We start from the raw sequence: 18,211 nt of genomic DNA, 5'->3' as shown, positions 1-18,211 counted from the left end.
CATTGAGCTTCTTACGGTTTGGAACTGCAATTTGCAAAACTGTACTGGATGTAATTAAGGTTTAAGTGTGTTTTATAAACGTTTTAGATAAACATAATGTTTACAGTCACTGCATCAGCCTCAAATTACACTTCTGAACTTTTTAAATGCATGTTTTCAAACTTCACAAAAGCAGTTGATGATATTTTGTTACACCTTACTTAAAACTAATCTGACTTATGGAAAAGAATCAGCTGCCTTACTGAGAAGGTCTTGTTATGGATGGCAGGTGAGTGTGTATGTGTGTGTGTGTTATTCAGATATACTGTAATAATTAGAAATATAATCATTAAGTTAATAAATTCAGTTAAAGTTCATGATTTAATCTAAATAAAGTTTATATGCACTAATCAGTATGGTACAAAATAGTAAAGAAATGGCTGCATCTCATGTTTAACTTAGCATATGTTCACCCATTTAATATGAATATTAAAGATAGTTGAACCAATGAACAAGTTTGCTTAGAATTAGTAAGCTTGATATATCAGTACAATGTATATACCATATTATTGATATGTGCAACATATTAAAAGAGGACTGAATTTCATTTTATGCTGGCCTGTGAACTAGTGGATTAGGGTAAATTATCCAAATTATTTGTTTACTTGTCTTAAGAGACCATCAGTAACATTATGGCCAAAGAATTTCATCTGGCTTGTCATCAGTTGTTCTAGTTGTAAACATGGCATCTTGTCATACATGAGTATCAGACTAAAATTCCACAATGTACCTTTTTTTTATTTCTTCTTGCCCCCCCCCCCCCCCACCGCCTTTTTGTGCTTTTTTGCAGTTTTAGACTTGCTAGCTGAATCTTTATGGTTTAGCAAATTTTTTTTACCCATATCTGATCTACTTTTCAGGGCAGATGTCTCACATCAGATGAGAACAAAGAGTGCTCAAGAATGTGAAAGACATTACACCTGTAACTACATTGAAAATCCTGCACCGCCTTTACCAGGTTTATATTTGGAAATGCATCATATTTATTCCATAGTTCTATAAAATAATATTCAAGATTATATTAGACAAATTCTTAATGTTACAACTATTGTCAGCTAAACATTAGTCAAGATTTCATGGTTTCACTTTGTGTTGTTCAGTGAAATACCATATGAATGAAGCAGTCTATACAGTATTTAGAGAGTGATGTGTTCATGGATATGGAATTCTACACATTGTTGCAGAATTATTTGGGAGGAATCAGAATATTTTTCTTCCATAAACATGGTTAGATATAGATATTTCTTTCCAACCATAATGGTCATGACTAGAGCTGTGCATCGCATGTTTGGTCATGATACAGTTAGCATGAACAATAGTGTATTTGCTTAGATGCTGATATTGTAAAAAAGAGTAATCAGGCACTTATGTGCTCAGTTTAAAATTTTGAATGGGTCACTCTGGTAAGTCCTGGAACCTGCATACTTTGTCTTTGTGCTATCTGACTTAGTTTCAGAACCCTCAGAATTTATATTTGAATCCTTATAATTTGTCTTAGAAACCTGGACTTAGACTTAGAACCCTAGACTTAGACTTAGAACCCAAGACTTAGTCTTAGAAACCTACACTTAGACTTAACAACCCTACAGTTAGACATAGAACACTCATTTACAGTCTTAGAACTCTAGACTTAGTCTTAGAACCCTAGACTTAGTCTTATAACCCTAGAATTAGTCATAGAACCCTAGACTTATACTTAGAACCCTAGATTTAGTCTTAGAACCCTACACTTAGACTTAGAACCATCATATACAGTTTTAGAACCCTACACTTAGACTTGGAACCCAACACTTAGTCTTAGAACCCTAGACTTAGACTTAGAACCCTACACTTTGACTTAGAAACCTACACTTAGACTTGGAACCCTTGTATACAGTTTTAGAACCCTAGACTTAGACTTAGAACCATAGACTTAGTCTTAGAACCCTCATATACAGTTTTAGAATTCTAGACTTAGTCTTAGAACCCTCATATACAGTCTTAGAACCCTAGACTTAGACTTCGAACCCTCATATAGTTTTAGAACCCTAGACTTTGACTTAAAACCCTCATATACAGACTTAGAACCCTCATATAGTCTTAGAACCCTAGACTTAGTCTTAGAAAACTCATATTCAGTTTTAGAATCCTAGACTTAGTCTTAGAACCCTTATATACAGTCTTAGAACCTTAGACTTAGAACCTTAGACTTAAGACCCTCATATACAGACTTCGAACCCTCATATAGTCTTAGAACCCTAGACTTAGTTTTAGACACCTAGACTTAGACTTAAAACACTCGTATACAGTCTTAGAACCCTAGACTTAGTCTTAGAACCCTAGACTTAGACTTAAAACCCTCATATAGTCTTAGAACCCTAGACTTAGTCTTAGAACCCTAGACTTAGACTTAAAACCCTCATATACAGTCTTAGAACCCTAGACTTAGTCTTAGAACCCTAGACTTAGACTTAAAACCCTCGTATACAGTCTTATAACCCTAGACTTAGTCTTAGAATCCTAGACTTAGACTTAAAACACTCGTATACAGTCTTAGAACCCTAGACTTAGACTTAAAACCCTCATATACAGTCTTAGAACCCTAGACATGGTCTTAGAACCCTCAGAGTATGTATTACAGTCCTCAGACATAGTATCATAACCCCTAGAATTTTGTATTAAAACCATAGACTAGTCTTAGAACTCTCAGAATCTGTCTTAGAACCCTACAGTTAGTCTTAGAACCTTTAGAATTTGTATCAGAATGTACAGACTTAATTGTGCCCTCGTACTTAGTCTCAGAACCCTAGACTTAGTCTTAGAACCCTACAGTTAGTCTTAGAACCTTTAGAATTTGTATCAGAATGTACAGACTTAATTGTGCCCTCGTACTTAGTCTCAGAACCCTAGACTTAGTCTTAGAACCCTACAGTTAGTCTTAGAACCTTTAGAATTTGTATCAGAACGTACAGACTTAATTGTGCCCTCGTACTTAGTCTCAGAACCCTTATACTTAGTGTTAGAATACTCAGAATTTGTTTTAGAACCCATAGACTTTTCACAGGGCTAAGAAATAAAACTTACCTCTGTTCTGTCTGGGTAAATATTGGCAGGCAGAGTAAAATGTGGCTACTTACTTGTCCCTGTGCCAAGTAGATGCAGAATTGTACATTGAGAATAAATCAGTGTGCATTTTCTGGCATTAATGTGCATTGAAATTCAGCATTGACTAACATCTCACATACCTCAGCTATTTATTTCTTTTGTCAGTTTTGCTCCTTGTCAGTCTAGAACATGTCACAAAGGAATCTGACTTTGGTCATGATGTAGAAACCTTCAAATTCCTGTTGCCAATCGGCAGTTTTCCCTTTCATATGGGCATCTGAGTAGCTCTCTAGAAATGTTTGAACTGGATTACTTTGGAGGAAAGATGGTTGAAATTGCAGAGACCCAACTTCAAATCATAACTGTCATTGTTGACATATTTCATTATGGGACTATGTCTGGCTAGATGAAATATAAAATAATTTGACTTTACCTGTGTCTCAACTCATAATAGTAATAGCTCATTGGAAAGGAGAATTCGCTCGTTATATGGCACCTGGATACTACAAGTTGTCACTTTCAAGTTGCAAATGCCATAAAGAAATTGATGGTTTGGTGTGTAACTGCTATTTTTAGGGTTTCATATACCTATTTTATATATTTATCTAAGGAACCATGCATTAGAAGAGTTTCAGATCTACTGTGTTCACTTCAAATGCAGATTAATCTCTCTCCTTCAAATACATTGCCTGATCACATTAATGTAAAGGATATAAGCCTTCTACCTCCACTACACAGCCTTACTAACATGATCAAAATTGTCTTTTGATGGTAAGATTCATTAATCATCTTTACTTGAAAGAGTTGTCTTGGTTCATGTGACCATAAGCAATGTTGCCTTAAGTAGGAGAGTAGGTTATTATTTACATAACCAGTACCAGATGTATGATTTTATAAGATAAACTAGTGAAAATATTAAATCCAGAATTAAATTAAGGCGGCACTTAGAAACATTCCAAGAAGGTGCTTTTAACAATTTAGAAAAATCTCCAATTTATTAAAATTGGTTGTTGATCTGTTCTAATGAATCTTTAAGACTCTTGATCCTATTTATTTGCACAGAAATAATGCATTTTTTTAAAATATGGGTTTGTAACAACTTCAGGATCCCTAAAAATTGGTACATTACTAAAAAAAAGTATAAATTTCACAGCATACATTTTGCTTTGATTTAGTACTTTTGTGATTGCCTTGTTTTACCTCTTTATCATTTCAGAATTACCTGAGGTGCATCTAGATATTCATCCCCTACCTGTTGTATTTAAATGTAAGTGTCTTTATGTTAATTACTTTAATGAACATGCAGGTGTCTGTTATAATTACTTTTATGAAAACATGTCTTTTAAAAATTATTTTCATTAATGAGTGAGTGTCTTTATTTTAATTACTTTCATAAAATATGGGTATCTTTATGTTAATTTCTTTCATGAAAATGTGTCTTTATTTTGATTACTGAGAGTGTCTTTAATTACTTTCATGAAATATGGGCATCTTTATGTTAATTACTTTCATGAAAATGTCTTTATTTTAATTACTTTCATGAAGATGTGGGTGTCATAATTTTAAGTACTTTCAAGAAAAGGTGGGTTCTTGACATTAATTACTTTCATGAAAATGTGTCTTTATTTTAATTACTTTCATGAAAATGTCTTTATTTTAATTACTTTCATGAAGAAGTGGGTGTCATGATTTTAAGTACTTTCAAGAAAAGGTGGGTTCTTGACATTAATTACTTTCATAAAAATTATTTTTATTTTCTACTGAGTGTCTACTTTAATTACTTTCATGAAATATGGGTGTCTTTATGTTAATTACTTTCATGAAGATGTGTCTTTATGTTAATTACTTTCACAAAGAAGTGAGTGTCATTATGTTAAGTACTCTTATGAAAAGGTTGGTTTCTTGATGTTAATTACTTTCATGAAAATGTGTCTTTATTTTAATTATTATCTTTACTTTAATTACTTTCATAAAATATGGTTGTCTTTGTGTTAATTACTTTCATGAAGATGTGTGTCTTTATGTTAATTACTTTCACAAAGAAGTGAGTGTCATTATGTTAAAGTACTCTCATGAAAAGGTTGGTTTCTTGATGTTAATTACTTTCATGAAAATGATCCACAAGAATTTCACCTAAAGGAAGAGTAGTATTTATGTCACCCATGTAACGGAGAAGTCTTGTTGATTTATGACCCTTATTTTTCTTGTCTCAGTCTGGTTGTCTTGGGTCATTGTAAGATAATGTTGTTTTAATGACATCACATTATGATATGACCTGCTGAAATTATGTGATAATGTTAAAGACAACTGCATTATTTGTAAATTGAGCAATTTCATCATGTAATTCAGTGCTTTTGTATGTTGTATACTTGTCGCCTTTCTCATCAGCAGTGTCATAGGTGTTATGTTGGCAGGAGCCACTGTGGCTCAGTGGTTAGTATGCTGGACTTGGGACCAGAAGGGTCTGAGTTCAAATCCTGCCATTGGATGAGCCCAGGTTAGCAGTCTTGTTATGTCACTTGGCTACTTGACTCCTTTTCCTCAGCACAGTATAACCTACATGTGCTCATGTTCCAATAAACACAAAAAACCTGGTTGTCTGCAGTGATATGGTGCTGTGGTAAAGATTTTAAAAGTCACATATCTTCTATACAAGTTGCTGTATTCAATGTTTGGATGATGATACTTTATGTCCAGAGTTTGTAACAAGGTATACTTGGAGTCTCATCTGCATATGCAGAATTCTTTACTGTCATAATGCCATTAACAGATCGGACACTACATTCCACATAACCCATGCTACTTTCTTTTTTGAAGAACAAATGAGAGAGAGAAAAAATCATTGTGAGTGTTGGCAGAAATCTCACAGAAGGCAAATAAAATGTAACCCTTTAATCGGGATTTCCATGCCGTGATGTGAACACCAGAATAAATTCTATTAATCTTAGCTTTTAAAAGACAAATACTTTGAATTGTGTTATATTGCGAGTACCAGCTTTAGTGGATTTTTTAAAGTTTCCTACCGACCACAGATTTAAAGCTCGAATGAAATCAAATATTCTTTTGTTGAGATGATCAGTCCTCTTCCAAAATCCAAAACTTTAACTACCTTGAAATGGTCATCTTTTGAAAACCATGTCAATTCTTATCACAAACATAACTGAATACACAGTAACCTCATCACTAAAATCCTATGCAGCCTTTATCATCAGTACTGTTACACACCCCTCATTCATCATCCCTGATGTGTCAGGCCATGTTTAAGAGTCTTACATCATCTTACACGATCAGTTCTCTGTGACCTGCTTTTCAGGCTTTTTGTGACTGATGTTAGTCTATTTATACATCTGCCCATTTTGTTGACATTGAGAAGTTTCTGAAGTTAACATACCATAGCATCTTTGCACATTGCACATTAAGAAACCATAATAGGTCATTGTAACTTACTTATCATGAATCAGTAACTTTTTCACCAAAACACAGTTCTTATCTTAGATACTATTACTCAGCAACCTTAGAGTTTGAAAATGAAATGTGGTAGGCCTGGTATAAGCAGGTATTTTTTTATGACCTGTATTGCAAAACCATTTTGTATGACCTGTATTGTAATACCATTTAGGTAATTTACGCATATTTTATCAGTCGTTTGCACCTGTTGGATTTCATCATATTTTAATAAAAACCTCTGACAATATTACCCCAATGCATTACTTCAATTAAGGGTATAAAGAATTACCCTGTGCATCCATCCAATTAAAGGTATATAGTATTACCCTGTGCATCTGTCCAATTAACGCTATAAAACATTACCCTGTTCATCCATCCAATTAACGCTATAAAACATTACCCTGTTCATCCATCCATCATATCTTAAGTTTCTGATTTATGTAATTTCAGACACTGTAGTGGTGCATTCATCTTGATGAACACATTTTCTTGTTTTGGCAGCAATGTGGGGCAACATTCTTTTATCAAGACAAATCTAGTTTCTTTTCTTTTCATGTTACTCAGTAAGTGAGAATCCTCCACGACCAGCAGAGGGGTCGAGTGTGTACAATGAAATGGCAGGCTACATGGCAGCAAGAGGGGATTTTACAAGTGAATATGATAACTTTATGGAGATAGACCTTCGACAAATGAAGTTTGCCAGTAAAGATGATGATGAGTTTGAGGAAGGTGAGAAGGAAATACTCTTATGTTACATGTTTAGGTTCTAATAAACAGTAACAAAGAAATAGTGAAAACAACAAGCTTTGAAAAATTTAACAAACATTTTATTTCCCTGGAAATCCATTGTAAAATAGAAAAAATAAGAACTTACAGTTTTAAGAATCAAATCCCAAAATAATCCAAGAATAATCCACAGATTTTAATTTTTGAGGTCCTAGTAATGAAATGTTCTAATGAAATTTGAGTTCAAGCCCGGACGAAAATCCAAAATGGCAGGCAATGACGTATGCTATAGCTAGTATAGTGCTGTTGTGTCTACAGTTCTTTGTTGTTCCACAGACAATAATATTCCAGTACTTGAATTTAGAATAAAATTCGTATAAATGTCTTTATCCAAGAACTCTGTATGAGCACTTAAATATTTCCAGGAAAAAGAATTGTTCTTTTAGAATCCAAATAATTTGAATTAAAATTTAACACCAAACTGGTCACAACAAACCGAACACCTTGACATCAAGTGTTTTTAAGCCCTAACTGACTAAATTCTCTATAAACATCAGTATTAAACATTACTACGCAATTCTAGTAAAACCAGAATTTTGAAATAGAGGCTGTTTACATCTAAAGTGACGTATTCCCAGTATGACCTTGACAAAAACCAATCATTTTACTCTAAGAATAAGATGAAAATAGAAAGTTGTTTACTTGACTCACTGGTTTATGAATCATGGTCGGGAACTAGGTCAGCTTTAGGTGTTTATGTCAAAACATTCAGGTCCAACTAATTTCTCAAAAATGTCAAATTCCAGTAAAGGAAATTACATTAACATTCAATGAAATTTAAAAAAAAAAGTAAAACTTACAAACAGACAAATAAATTAAATCAAATATAAATTAAATCAAATATACGTAACACTTCCCCCCCCCCCATAAAGGAAAAGAAAGATTTATATGATAAAGCTTTCTTTTTACCATAGATTAATTATGCATGAGGTTAAAAGAAGTCTTATAAATTACACACAGTGTACATGAAATAATACATTGTTATACATGGGAAAGTGCATCTGCTATTTAATTACCTTTTCCATTGATGTGACTGATGTCAATATCATATTCCTATAACAACAAACTACACCTTAGTAGTCCTGATTTTTATTTTTCATCTTGCCGATGAAAGTAAGGGTTTGTGGTCACTAAACACAATAATCGAAGAAGGAGCTGAACTAATGTAAACTTCAAAACATTGTAATGCCAATATCAAAGCCAAACATTCCTTCTTGATTGTTGAATAATTTCTTTGGTGCTTATTTAATTTCTTAGAAAAATAGGACACCGGATGATCAGTTCCAATTTCGTCTTCGTGATTCAGTACTGCTCCAACCCCAGCATCACTTGCATAAACAGACAGTTTAAATGATTGGCTGTAATTTGGAGCTCTTAGATCTGGAGCACTTTTAATTAGGGTTTTTAGCTTATCAAAAGCCTCCTGACATTTTTCAGTCCAAAGGAACTTGTTTTTCTTAATAAATGCTCTCCGTTACGGATCACTGCCATCTCACCTCCGTCTGCGTGGGTTCGAGTCTAGGATTTGGCCAATGTGGGTATGTGAGAAAGATTGCCAGTAGCTTCTCGTGGGTCGGTGGTTCTTCCTGGGGTTTTCCCGGGTTCTTCCTCCACCATTAATACTGGCCGCCATACATAGCCTATCGTGTGCTGAAAAATGGCGTTAAACCCTACAACAACAACAACGACAACTCAATAAATTTGTCAGGGGTTCAGCAATTAATTCAGAATGAATAGAAATGGAAGTGTTGTGAGCATTGTGACTATTCAAAATGTGTGTGTGTGTATGATCAGATGTTTAACGTAGGTTTGAAATTTTTTCAGTCATATCGCTACGATGTCTCCAGTGTGTGGCATTTCTTCGAGATGTCTAGCACTGGGGCATCATGCTGCAGACATGTAGCATGATGTCCCACCCAGTCACATTATCCTGACACCAGGCCAAGCAGTGTTAACACTAACCTCCTAATGCTGAGCACCTAGCAAGGCAACTATCAGTACCATTTTTTATGTCTTTGATATGACTGGGCCAGGGTTCGAACCCATGACCTCCAAGGCAGACCCTCTAACCACTAGGCCACCAGAGGAGTTGACTATTCAGAAAGAATGAGAATGAATAGAAATATAAGTGTTGTGAGCAGTGTGACTATTTAGAATGAATGAGAATAAGTAGAAAATGGAAGTGTTGTGAGAAGTGTGACTATTCAGAATGAATGAAAATGAACAGAAATGGAAGTGTTGTGAGTAGTGTGACTATTCAGAATGAATGAGAATGAATAGAAATGGAAGTGTTGTGAGTAGTGTGACTATTAAGAATGAATGAAAATGAACAGAAATGGAAGTGTTGTGAGTAGTGTGACTATTAAGAATGAATGAAAATGAACAGAAATGGAAGTGTTGTGAGTAGTGTGACTGTTAAGAATGAATGAGAATGAATAGAAATGGAAGTGTTGTGAGTAGTGTGACTATTAAGAATGAATGAGAATGAACAGAAATGGAAGTGTTGTGAGTAGTGTGACTATTAAGAATGAATGGAAATGAACAGAAATGGAAGTGTTGTGAGTAGTGTGACTATTCAGAATGAATGAAAATGAACAGAAATGGAAGTGTTGTGAGTAGTGTGACTATTCAGAATGAATGAGAATGAATAGAAATGGAAGTGTTGTGAGTAGTGTGACTATTCAGAATGAATGAGAATGAACAGAAATGGAAGTGTTGTGAGTAGTGTGACTATTCAGAATGAATGAAAATGAACAGAAATGGAAGCATTGTGAGTAGTGTGACTATAAGAGTTGTAACATGATTACTGTGTGCCCACTGGGCAATTAAAAACAAAATTACTTGCCCAGTCAGCCTGTCCAAATGCCCAGAGCAGGCATTGACAAAAAATAATGTATCTGTGCATAGTGACAAAGACATTTAAAGATAATGCCATATTTGGATATTTCAGTCTCCTGTGTAAATACTACACTTCTATCCCATCCAGTCCATTCCAAACAATAATTGAAGTGAAGTGTGATGAAATCAAACACATATATCATATGAAGCTTATTCAGGTAATTAACACAGGTAATTATTTACCCTGTACCATTTGCTGTCACCATTTGTTGAGGTCATAAAGACAGTTGTAATTTGTTTGGATCTCTCAAGTTTTAGCTGCCATTGCATTTGACGCAGCAGGGTCAAAAGTGCTAGGACAGAAGATGTTTGGAAATGTCTGCATAATCACAACATCTGTATACTGTATACGTATCATGAATAGGGATTAGCAGTAAGCATGCAGTGGAGTTTTTTTAATTAAATTATGGACTGATAAGGGACATGATTAAATAGGTGAGAAATAACTGTTACTGATATGTCACTTGTTATTTTACTCATTCCTGGTTACTGAGTTTGTATTTCAGATTAACCGTGTTGTACAGAATCATTTTAAAGAAATACCATATGTACTTGCATATAAGTCATGTCCAACTACAAACTGTACAGACCTTGATATGCCATCACATAATGTGCCAGCATATCTGGTTTTGTGCAGTTTGTTTGTAGTAATCAGTAGAACAAAGAGTATAAACCCTGATCTGCTGGTACATTATGTTACAGCAGATCAGGATCTTTGTTGTTTGCAGTTTGGCTTGACTTATAAGCAAGTACATCCAGTAGCCATTTGCTATATTATTAGTAATGCCAGGAATACTGTGGAAACAAATACTTGCCTGGCAGTACTAATAACTTGTCCTCTTTGGGCACAGGATTTGTTTCGGGTAAATTGAATCCTTTCCTTTATAAATTAGAGTTTTTAACCATTTTTTTCATACATGTGTTTCCTTTTTCAGACTTGAAGCTAGCTGTCTTGGACATTTACCAAAATTGTTTGAAGGAAAGAGAAAGGAGAAAAAGGTATTTATTGTATTTAACCATGTAGAACAAAGACCCAACTACAAACAGGAAGACTGATGCATCTCTTGAGAGGTGGGGTGGGCAGTCTCCTTAATAATCTGGGATGGGGTATGCTGCCTAATGTCCAAAACAGTGTCTAGTGATGTAACAGTCAATTAAATTCATATACTTACACATTTTATTGCCACAGAACTAAATTATTATATACCTAACTTACTGTATGTGTATACCATAATCCAACTGCAAAAAAAAAAGACCGCTCTGGTGGCCTAGTGGTTAAAGTGTCCGCCTCAGATGTGGGAGGTCATGGGTTCGATCCCCAACAGAGTCATACCAAAGACTGGCAAAAAGGGTCCTAACAGCTGCCTCGCTTGGCACTCAGCTTTAAGAGGTTAGTGTTAGGACTGGATGGCCTGGTGTCAGGATAATGTCACTGGGTGGGACATCATGCTACATGTCTGCAGCAGGATGCCCCAGTGCTAGACAACACTATAAAATGTCACACTGCAGACATCGTAGCAATACGACTGAAAAATTGTTAAAGCTACGTTAAAAATCCAAATCACACACACACACACACACACACACAGAGGAAAGCATAACATCTGTTGCATAATGCATTCCGAGGGATTGGGTGCTTGGTCTTTGTAGTAATTTGGATAGTGATGTGCAGTCCAATCATTCGTGTAGTAGTCACAAAATTAGATACTGATATCACTGAAATCCCCAAATACCAATACTATACTGACTATCTTTGCTGTTAATGGGAACCATGTTAAAAATGAGGTCACGTTATACTGGGGTACATTACAGGAATGCACTTGTAGATCTTAAGTCACTGCTTGAAATAATAAATACAGCATATAACATAGACTCTGATCTGCCGGTACTTGATTCAGTTGTCATCGGGGTTTATGCTGTTTGTATAGGTTGTATATGAAAAATTGGTACATACCATTATGTATCATCCTGGCTTAGTGATATTCAGAGCCTATGTTTTTTGTCATTCTGAAGTCAAATCGGTGACAGCGAGAGCAAGATTCCGATGGATAAGTTGCCTTCCAACTCAGAGAGCGGTGCTTGGCTGTTTACTTTTCATAGTCCAAGTTTCATGGCTAAAAAAGATTTGCACTGGTCAATATCATGATTATCGCTTTCATCAAAGTCATCGTTACATGGATATTGTTGCCTCCAATTTGATAAATCTCTGAATTGGAGACACCAGTTGTCAAGTAAAAGAAAAAAAAACAAAGACTTGAGTGATGAAGTTAAAAGACAGTGCTGGTGTTAGGAATCAGTGCTCTTAAAATAAGTAACAGAAAAGAGTGAGAAGCAACAAACTTTGTAAAATTCAACAGAAATTTATTGCCTAGAATGCGAAGTGAAAGAAAAAAATATGGTGTTATGAATTAAATCCCAAAATAATCATTGAATTAAGGGCACAAATCGTAATAATAGAAATTCTGAATAAACTTTAATAGAAATCCTTAAGTCCAATGCTGAAGATGTTGATGTGCCAGTGGCAACCTTTTTCATATAGTTGTACCAACAATCTTTTGTGAAACACAGTAACATAATTCCAGGTTTGAATTCACTATAAAGGGAGTGCTAGATTTGTGAGGTGGTAGTAATAGTTCTCCTAAAGTATTATAATTGGGCAGGTATTATTGAGAAAACAATTTGCTGGAAAAAATTGGTTTTTTGCCTGGAATGATTTCATCAAAGGTTAAAATCCCACAAACAGCCATTATTCAATATGATTGATTCTTATTATTATCTGTGGCAGAAAAAACAAATGAAGTCATCTTTGAGGTTAGAGAAATTTAATATTATAAACACTTCTGAATCAGACTGCTTGCAGTAATTCCTTTGATTTTATAGTTACACTCTGGCTAACATATACCTTCAGCTTGATGTTCATTGTAGAATGTGATTAGCAGTCATCTAAGCAAGTAATTGAAGTTTGAAAAATAATTAAAACAATAAATTCAACTAGTGTTTATAAAGATGCTGATTGTGCAGTTCATGAAGGCAGTGGGACATGCTGAAGGGTGCAGATGAGACAGAGGGGTACACTGTCAGGGACAAAGGGGTGTACAGTAGAAGCAGAAGGGCATGCCTTCTGGAGGGTAGGGCAAAGTACCTCTCTTTTTTTTCTAGGAAGAAGACTTGGGTTACCACCAGATCTCAAGCCTTGTTGAAAACATTTTCAAACTTTAAGTATAAAAGTATTTAATGAAGGGCAATGATTATTCATGACTCGTAGCAAGACTAAAGGGAGGCTGGTAGTTTCCTATTCAAGTGTCTTCTCTGAGTTGCTCCATTTAAGTTTAGCTACCAGATTCTTGTCTGGTGGGCTACCATATAAGTTATTAATTATCTGACCCTGACTGGTTGGTCATTCATATGAAACTTCATTGATACTAAACATTCATTGTTACCAAAATAATATCAATCAAATCAAATTAAATCTTTATTAATGATTCATATGCATGTTTAAATTGTTGTATACTTATACTGGGTAATTATTATTTGACACAGATCAAAGAAAGATATTTCAACATGATACATGATACACATGATCAGGATGCGTACCAGAAACAAGGGGGGGGTGTGTTCAGCTGTTTTATCTTCTTTCAGGATAATAATCAAGCAAGTTTATTTTGTTTGTTTTTTTATTGCCTTTGGAGATAATAATCTAGGGTGTTTAGTGTGTACAGTTGCTTCATCTCCTTTCAGGATATAAGGGCAGAATGGTTTGGTTGTAAAGTTGTTTTATCTCCTTTCAGGAGAATAAGGCAATATGGTCTGAAGATACATTTGTTTCATCTCCTTTCAGGATAATAATCCAGTATACTTAGTTTGTAGGGGCCCCAAGTGGCTGTGTGGTCTAAAGCGCTCACTTGTCACGGATCACTGCCATCTCACCTCTGTCTGCATTGGTTCGAGTCTTGGGCTCAGCCAATGTGGATATGTTAGAAAGCATGCTGATAGCTTCTCGTGGGTCGGTTGTTCTTTCCGGGGTTTTTCCGTGTTCTTCCTCCACCATTAATACTGGCCGCCATGTATAGCCTATCGTGTGCTGAAAAATGGCGTTAAACCCTATAACAACAATAACAACTTTGTACAGTTTTTTCATTTCCTTGTAGGTTAATAAGGCAGCATGGTTTGGTTGTACAGTTCATTTGTCTCCTTACATGATAAAAAGGCAGCATGGTTTGGTTGTACAGTTCATTTGTCTCCTTACATGATAAAAAGGCAGCATGGTTTGGTTGTACAGTTCATTTGTCTCCTTTCATGATAATAAGGCAGCATGGTTTGGTTGTACAGTTCATTTGTCTCCTTTCATGATAAAAAGGCAGCATGGTTTGGTTGTACAGTTCATTTGTCTCCTTACATGATAAAAAGGCAGCATGGTTTGGTTGTACAGTTCATTTGTCTCCTTTCATGATAAAAAGGCAGCATGGTTTGGTTGTACAGTTCATTTGTCTCCTTTCATGATAAAAAGGCAGAATAGTTTTTTAGGATAATAAGGTAGTATTGTTTGAAGGTACAGTTGTTTCATCTCATTTCAGTATAATAATCCAGCATGCTTAGTTTGTACAGTTGTTTCATTTCCTTTCAGGGTAGTAAGGCGGTATGGTTTGATAAACTTGAAGGCCCTGAATTGTAAGTATCATTCGAACAGAAGTTGCATCTTCTCTTTTTCCAAGTAACCAGAACATCGTGAATGTCACAACTTTACAATCTTATTTCCTCAAATTTAGTGATGAAACTGAAATTCAATTTTTTGTGGAATATGTTGCAAAATAATGCAAATGTACTAAAACATTAATTTATGAAATACCCGTCATAAGGAGGGACATGTTATGTTACAATGATGTCCATCTGTCTGCTACCATTGCTTGCATGGAAGAAATCTATTGTTTTATTTATAGAGTCAAATGTCAATGGCACTTTGTCAGAAAGAAGAAAATTGGTTTCGTAAAATAACGCTAGTTTTGTATCGCAGATCAAACTGGATGGCTTACAGTTGGGTTAAGAAGAAGCTTGGGGACAAAAGATTAAGAGTCCTTGTCACTGTGACTGAAACAAGGAGATTGTTGGAATACAACAGCATGTTTCTGCGTCACAGACCTGGACCAAACTTTGAAAGATGGAATATGTTGAGGAAATAGCATTGACATCCTCAGTATATGTCCCAAGATAACCTTTGTTGTGAGCCTTGTGGATATGCTAGGTTCCCCCACCCACTAAAAGTTTGTTGTTTGCAGCCATCCACCACAGTAACATCAGCAGCAGGGTAAGAGGATCAAGCGGAAAGGGTACAACTGTCTGCCTTTGAACAGATGTGTTGCCAGGTCCAGAAGACAAAGACACAGTTGCTAACATCATTCCAAATATTGCCTCTATCTCCCTCACTTAATTCTCACCTTTTTCCAATTCATCGGGGGAGTGTCCCCCCACCCCCAATTTTAGGCAGCCTATTGGATGTAAGTCCCTAGCATGACCTTTGGGCCTCTAAGTCAGGAGTTGCATGGGGTTTGTACAAGAGCCATTGGATCCAATACATAATACAACTGGCCATCCCAGCAGAAGTACATTTTCGTTGAAACGGTCCAGCCAACAATGATTTATGGGGATCATATTGACAGATCTGCCTGTCTGGCCATACCATCGGTTATATACCATGACTATGATGGAGATTTCAGTGATGAATCTGTCCATCCAGCCAGACCCTTGGAGCTGTGGGTACCAGTAATAGCTGGACTGTCTTTTATACTGCCAGCACTCAGGTTGGCGATTCACCAGGCGAACCAGTTTCAGCAGTGCCAGATGTCCATGCGTTCACTGCTTATCCACAAGAGAGAGTTAGTAACATTTTCAGGGTGGATGGAACCCAGTATGAGCAGACCCAGATTGGGACGCAATGCACAGTGAGTGTGACGAAACTCCTTCTTATCAGCAATACTCAGATCCAGCCATGGAATTTATCTTTAAAGCCATCACAGAGGAAATGTAGAGGGTGTTGGCTGCTTCAGAATGCCCCCATCGCCTATATTACTCAAGACTATAAGGTTAAAGCATATGTCAATCTCAACAAGGAGGAAGAGATGCTGTCCTTCCAGCTCCTTCCCAATCAGCTAAAATTAAGGAGATCATGACGAGCTTTCGGTTAGAATCAGTGATCTGGGGAAACTCTAAGGCTTTCTTCTTAGAAAGCCATCTTCCAGTGATGTTCTCATCTTTTGGTCTATAACTCTGATGTGATGCCTTCGGTACTGTTCTCCCAGCCCTTGACAAGAATATAGCAGCCATTCAGATGTCTGCTCCACTGCTTTAGAAAGTGGACACAAATGTATTCTATGCCATGTTAGAGCTGGTTTGGAACATAGTTGTTACTTCTTCATTATTAGATTTGGTATAATTGGCAATTTTCCAACTTGCAAATAAATCCTGCAATAACTACATTTGGGAGGTGTTAACCAAGATTGCTAGAATCATTAATTGGGCAGCCCACCATGCCATGCCAACTTAGACCTGATATGATGTGATGCATGTCTGCAGTCCAAGTTGCTCAAGCCTTACCATACCATGGCTTTATGGATGACCTGTTTGGGTCACCATTGGTTTTTAGAGGAAGAATTGAAGATGTTTGGGGGCAGGCAGCTCAGAAACTTCCCTCCAACTCACCGTTGAATTGATACAGGCATTTGGAAATATTCTGCCCTTGCCAGTACAGAAGGATGCTAAGCAGCCTCAGGACAAGTGATCTTTTCAGTGAATCAGTATAGATTGCTAAGAAGTAAACTGTACAGAGGTGGTAAGAAACAAAATTTCTCCACCTTCGTGCCTCCTAACAATAAACATTGACCTACCCTCCTCACTGCCTGCAGACAGCTCACCTGTGGACGGCCGACTGCAATTTCTCGCTCACTGGATTTCCCTATTCCCTCAGAATGATTGGGTGATCCAGGTCATTTTGGAGGGGCTTTGGATTTAATTTATCCACCCCCCTCCCTTTTACTCCTCTCTCTCACGGATGTACCATCAGATCATGAGAAGGATGCCTTTCTACAACAGGAGATATGGTCAGTCATCAGAAAGCAGGCAGTGGAAATTGTGCAAAGGCTACAATTGCCGGAGTTTTATTCAACGCTGTTTCTTCTTTGGAAAGAGAATGGCAGGTTGAGGCCGATCATCAACTTTTGAGTTGTTTCAACCAGTTCATTGCACCCCAAAATTCAAGATTGAGATGGCAAGATCACTGTCTCTCCATCCAAAGGGATGAGTATGCCATCAGTTTTGATCTGACCAACACATTGTCATGTCCCTATCCACCCTTTTTTAAGGAATTTCTTCATTTTGCCTACCTCAACACACTTTATCAGTTCAAACTCCTACCCTTTGGCTTCAACGTCAGCCCTTGGATTTTTACCAAGGTTATGCATTGCATCATCACCCTGTCCCAGTTGCATATCTGGATAACATCCTCCAGAAACATATGGTAAGTTATATTCTTCTCCAAGGCAGAAAAAGTCGTCTCACTTTTAAATCATACAGGATTTCTAGTGAACTGGGAAAAGTCCAACCTCTATGATCCATTCCAGCTTTTTGTCCAAGTGGATCACCAACCTAAATCTGGTAGTACAACTTCCTTGTGTTCACATAATCAGGATCATCAGACTTGTTGAGTCTGTTTCCAACAGGACTTGGATTTCAGCGAGAGAGATCTGTCGCTCCTCAGATTATTCAGTGCTGCAGCAGACTTGATCCTGCTTGGCCAGCTTTGTTTCCTTCATTAGTGGTGTAATCAGGTTGGTTGACCATGGGGGACCAGCTAGAGAAGCCTAAAGTGGAAATAATGTTTTGTTCCGACACCAGTATGTACAGTTGGGGTGCGCATCTACTGCCGGACTTTACTACCACAGCCTCTACACATCAGCCTTATAGAACT

General features: G+C 36.5%; 1 protein-coding gene across 4 annotated transcripts in view; it reads left to right on the top strand.

The window, feature by feature from the left end:
• Positions 1-18,211, top strand: part of LOC149777518 (transcriptional adapter 2-alpha-like) — a 46,022-nt gene that overhangs the window by 7,576 nt on the left and 20,235 nt on the right. For all 4 annotated transcript variants that reach the window (XM_089942105.1, XM_089942107.1, XM_089942106.1 and 1 more), the window contains 5 exons: positions 900-997; positions 4,340-4,390; positions 7,135-7,299; positions 11,190-11,253; positions 14,879-14,922. In XM_089942105.1, coding sequence (XP_089798231.1) covers positions 900-997; positions 4,340-4,390; positions 7,135-7,299; positions 11,190-11,253; positions 14,879-14,922 — 422 coding nt within the window. The remainder of the gene's footprint in view (positions 1-899; positions 998-4,339; positions 4,391-7,134; positions 7,300-11,189; positions 11,254-14,878; positions 14,923-18,211) is intronic.

This window comes from Sinohyriopsis cumingii, chromosome 18 (genome assembly GCF_028554795.1).
Source record: "Sinohyriopsis cumingii isolate HCF-2022 chromosome 18, ASM2855479v2, whole genome shotgun sequence".
Taxonomy (NCBI): domain Eukaryota; kingdom Metazoa; phylum Mollusca; class Bivalvia; order Unionida; family Unionidae; genus Sinohyriopsis; species Sinohyriopsis cumingii.
The sequence above is the reverse complement of the archived record's forward strand: the minus strand, read 5'-3'. Positions and strand labels throughout refer to the sequence as shown.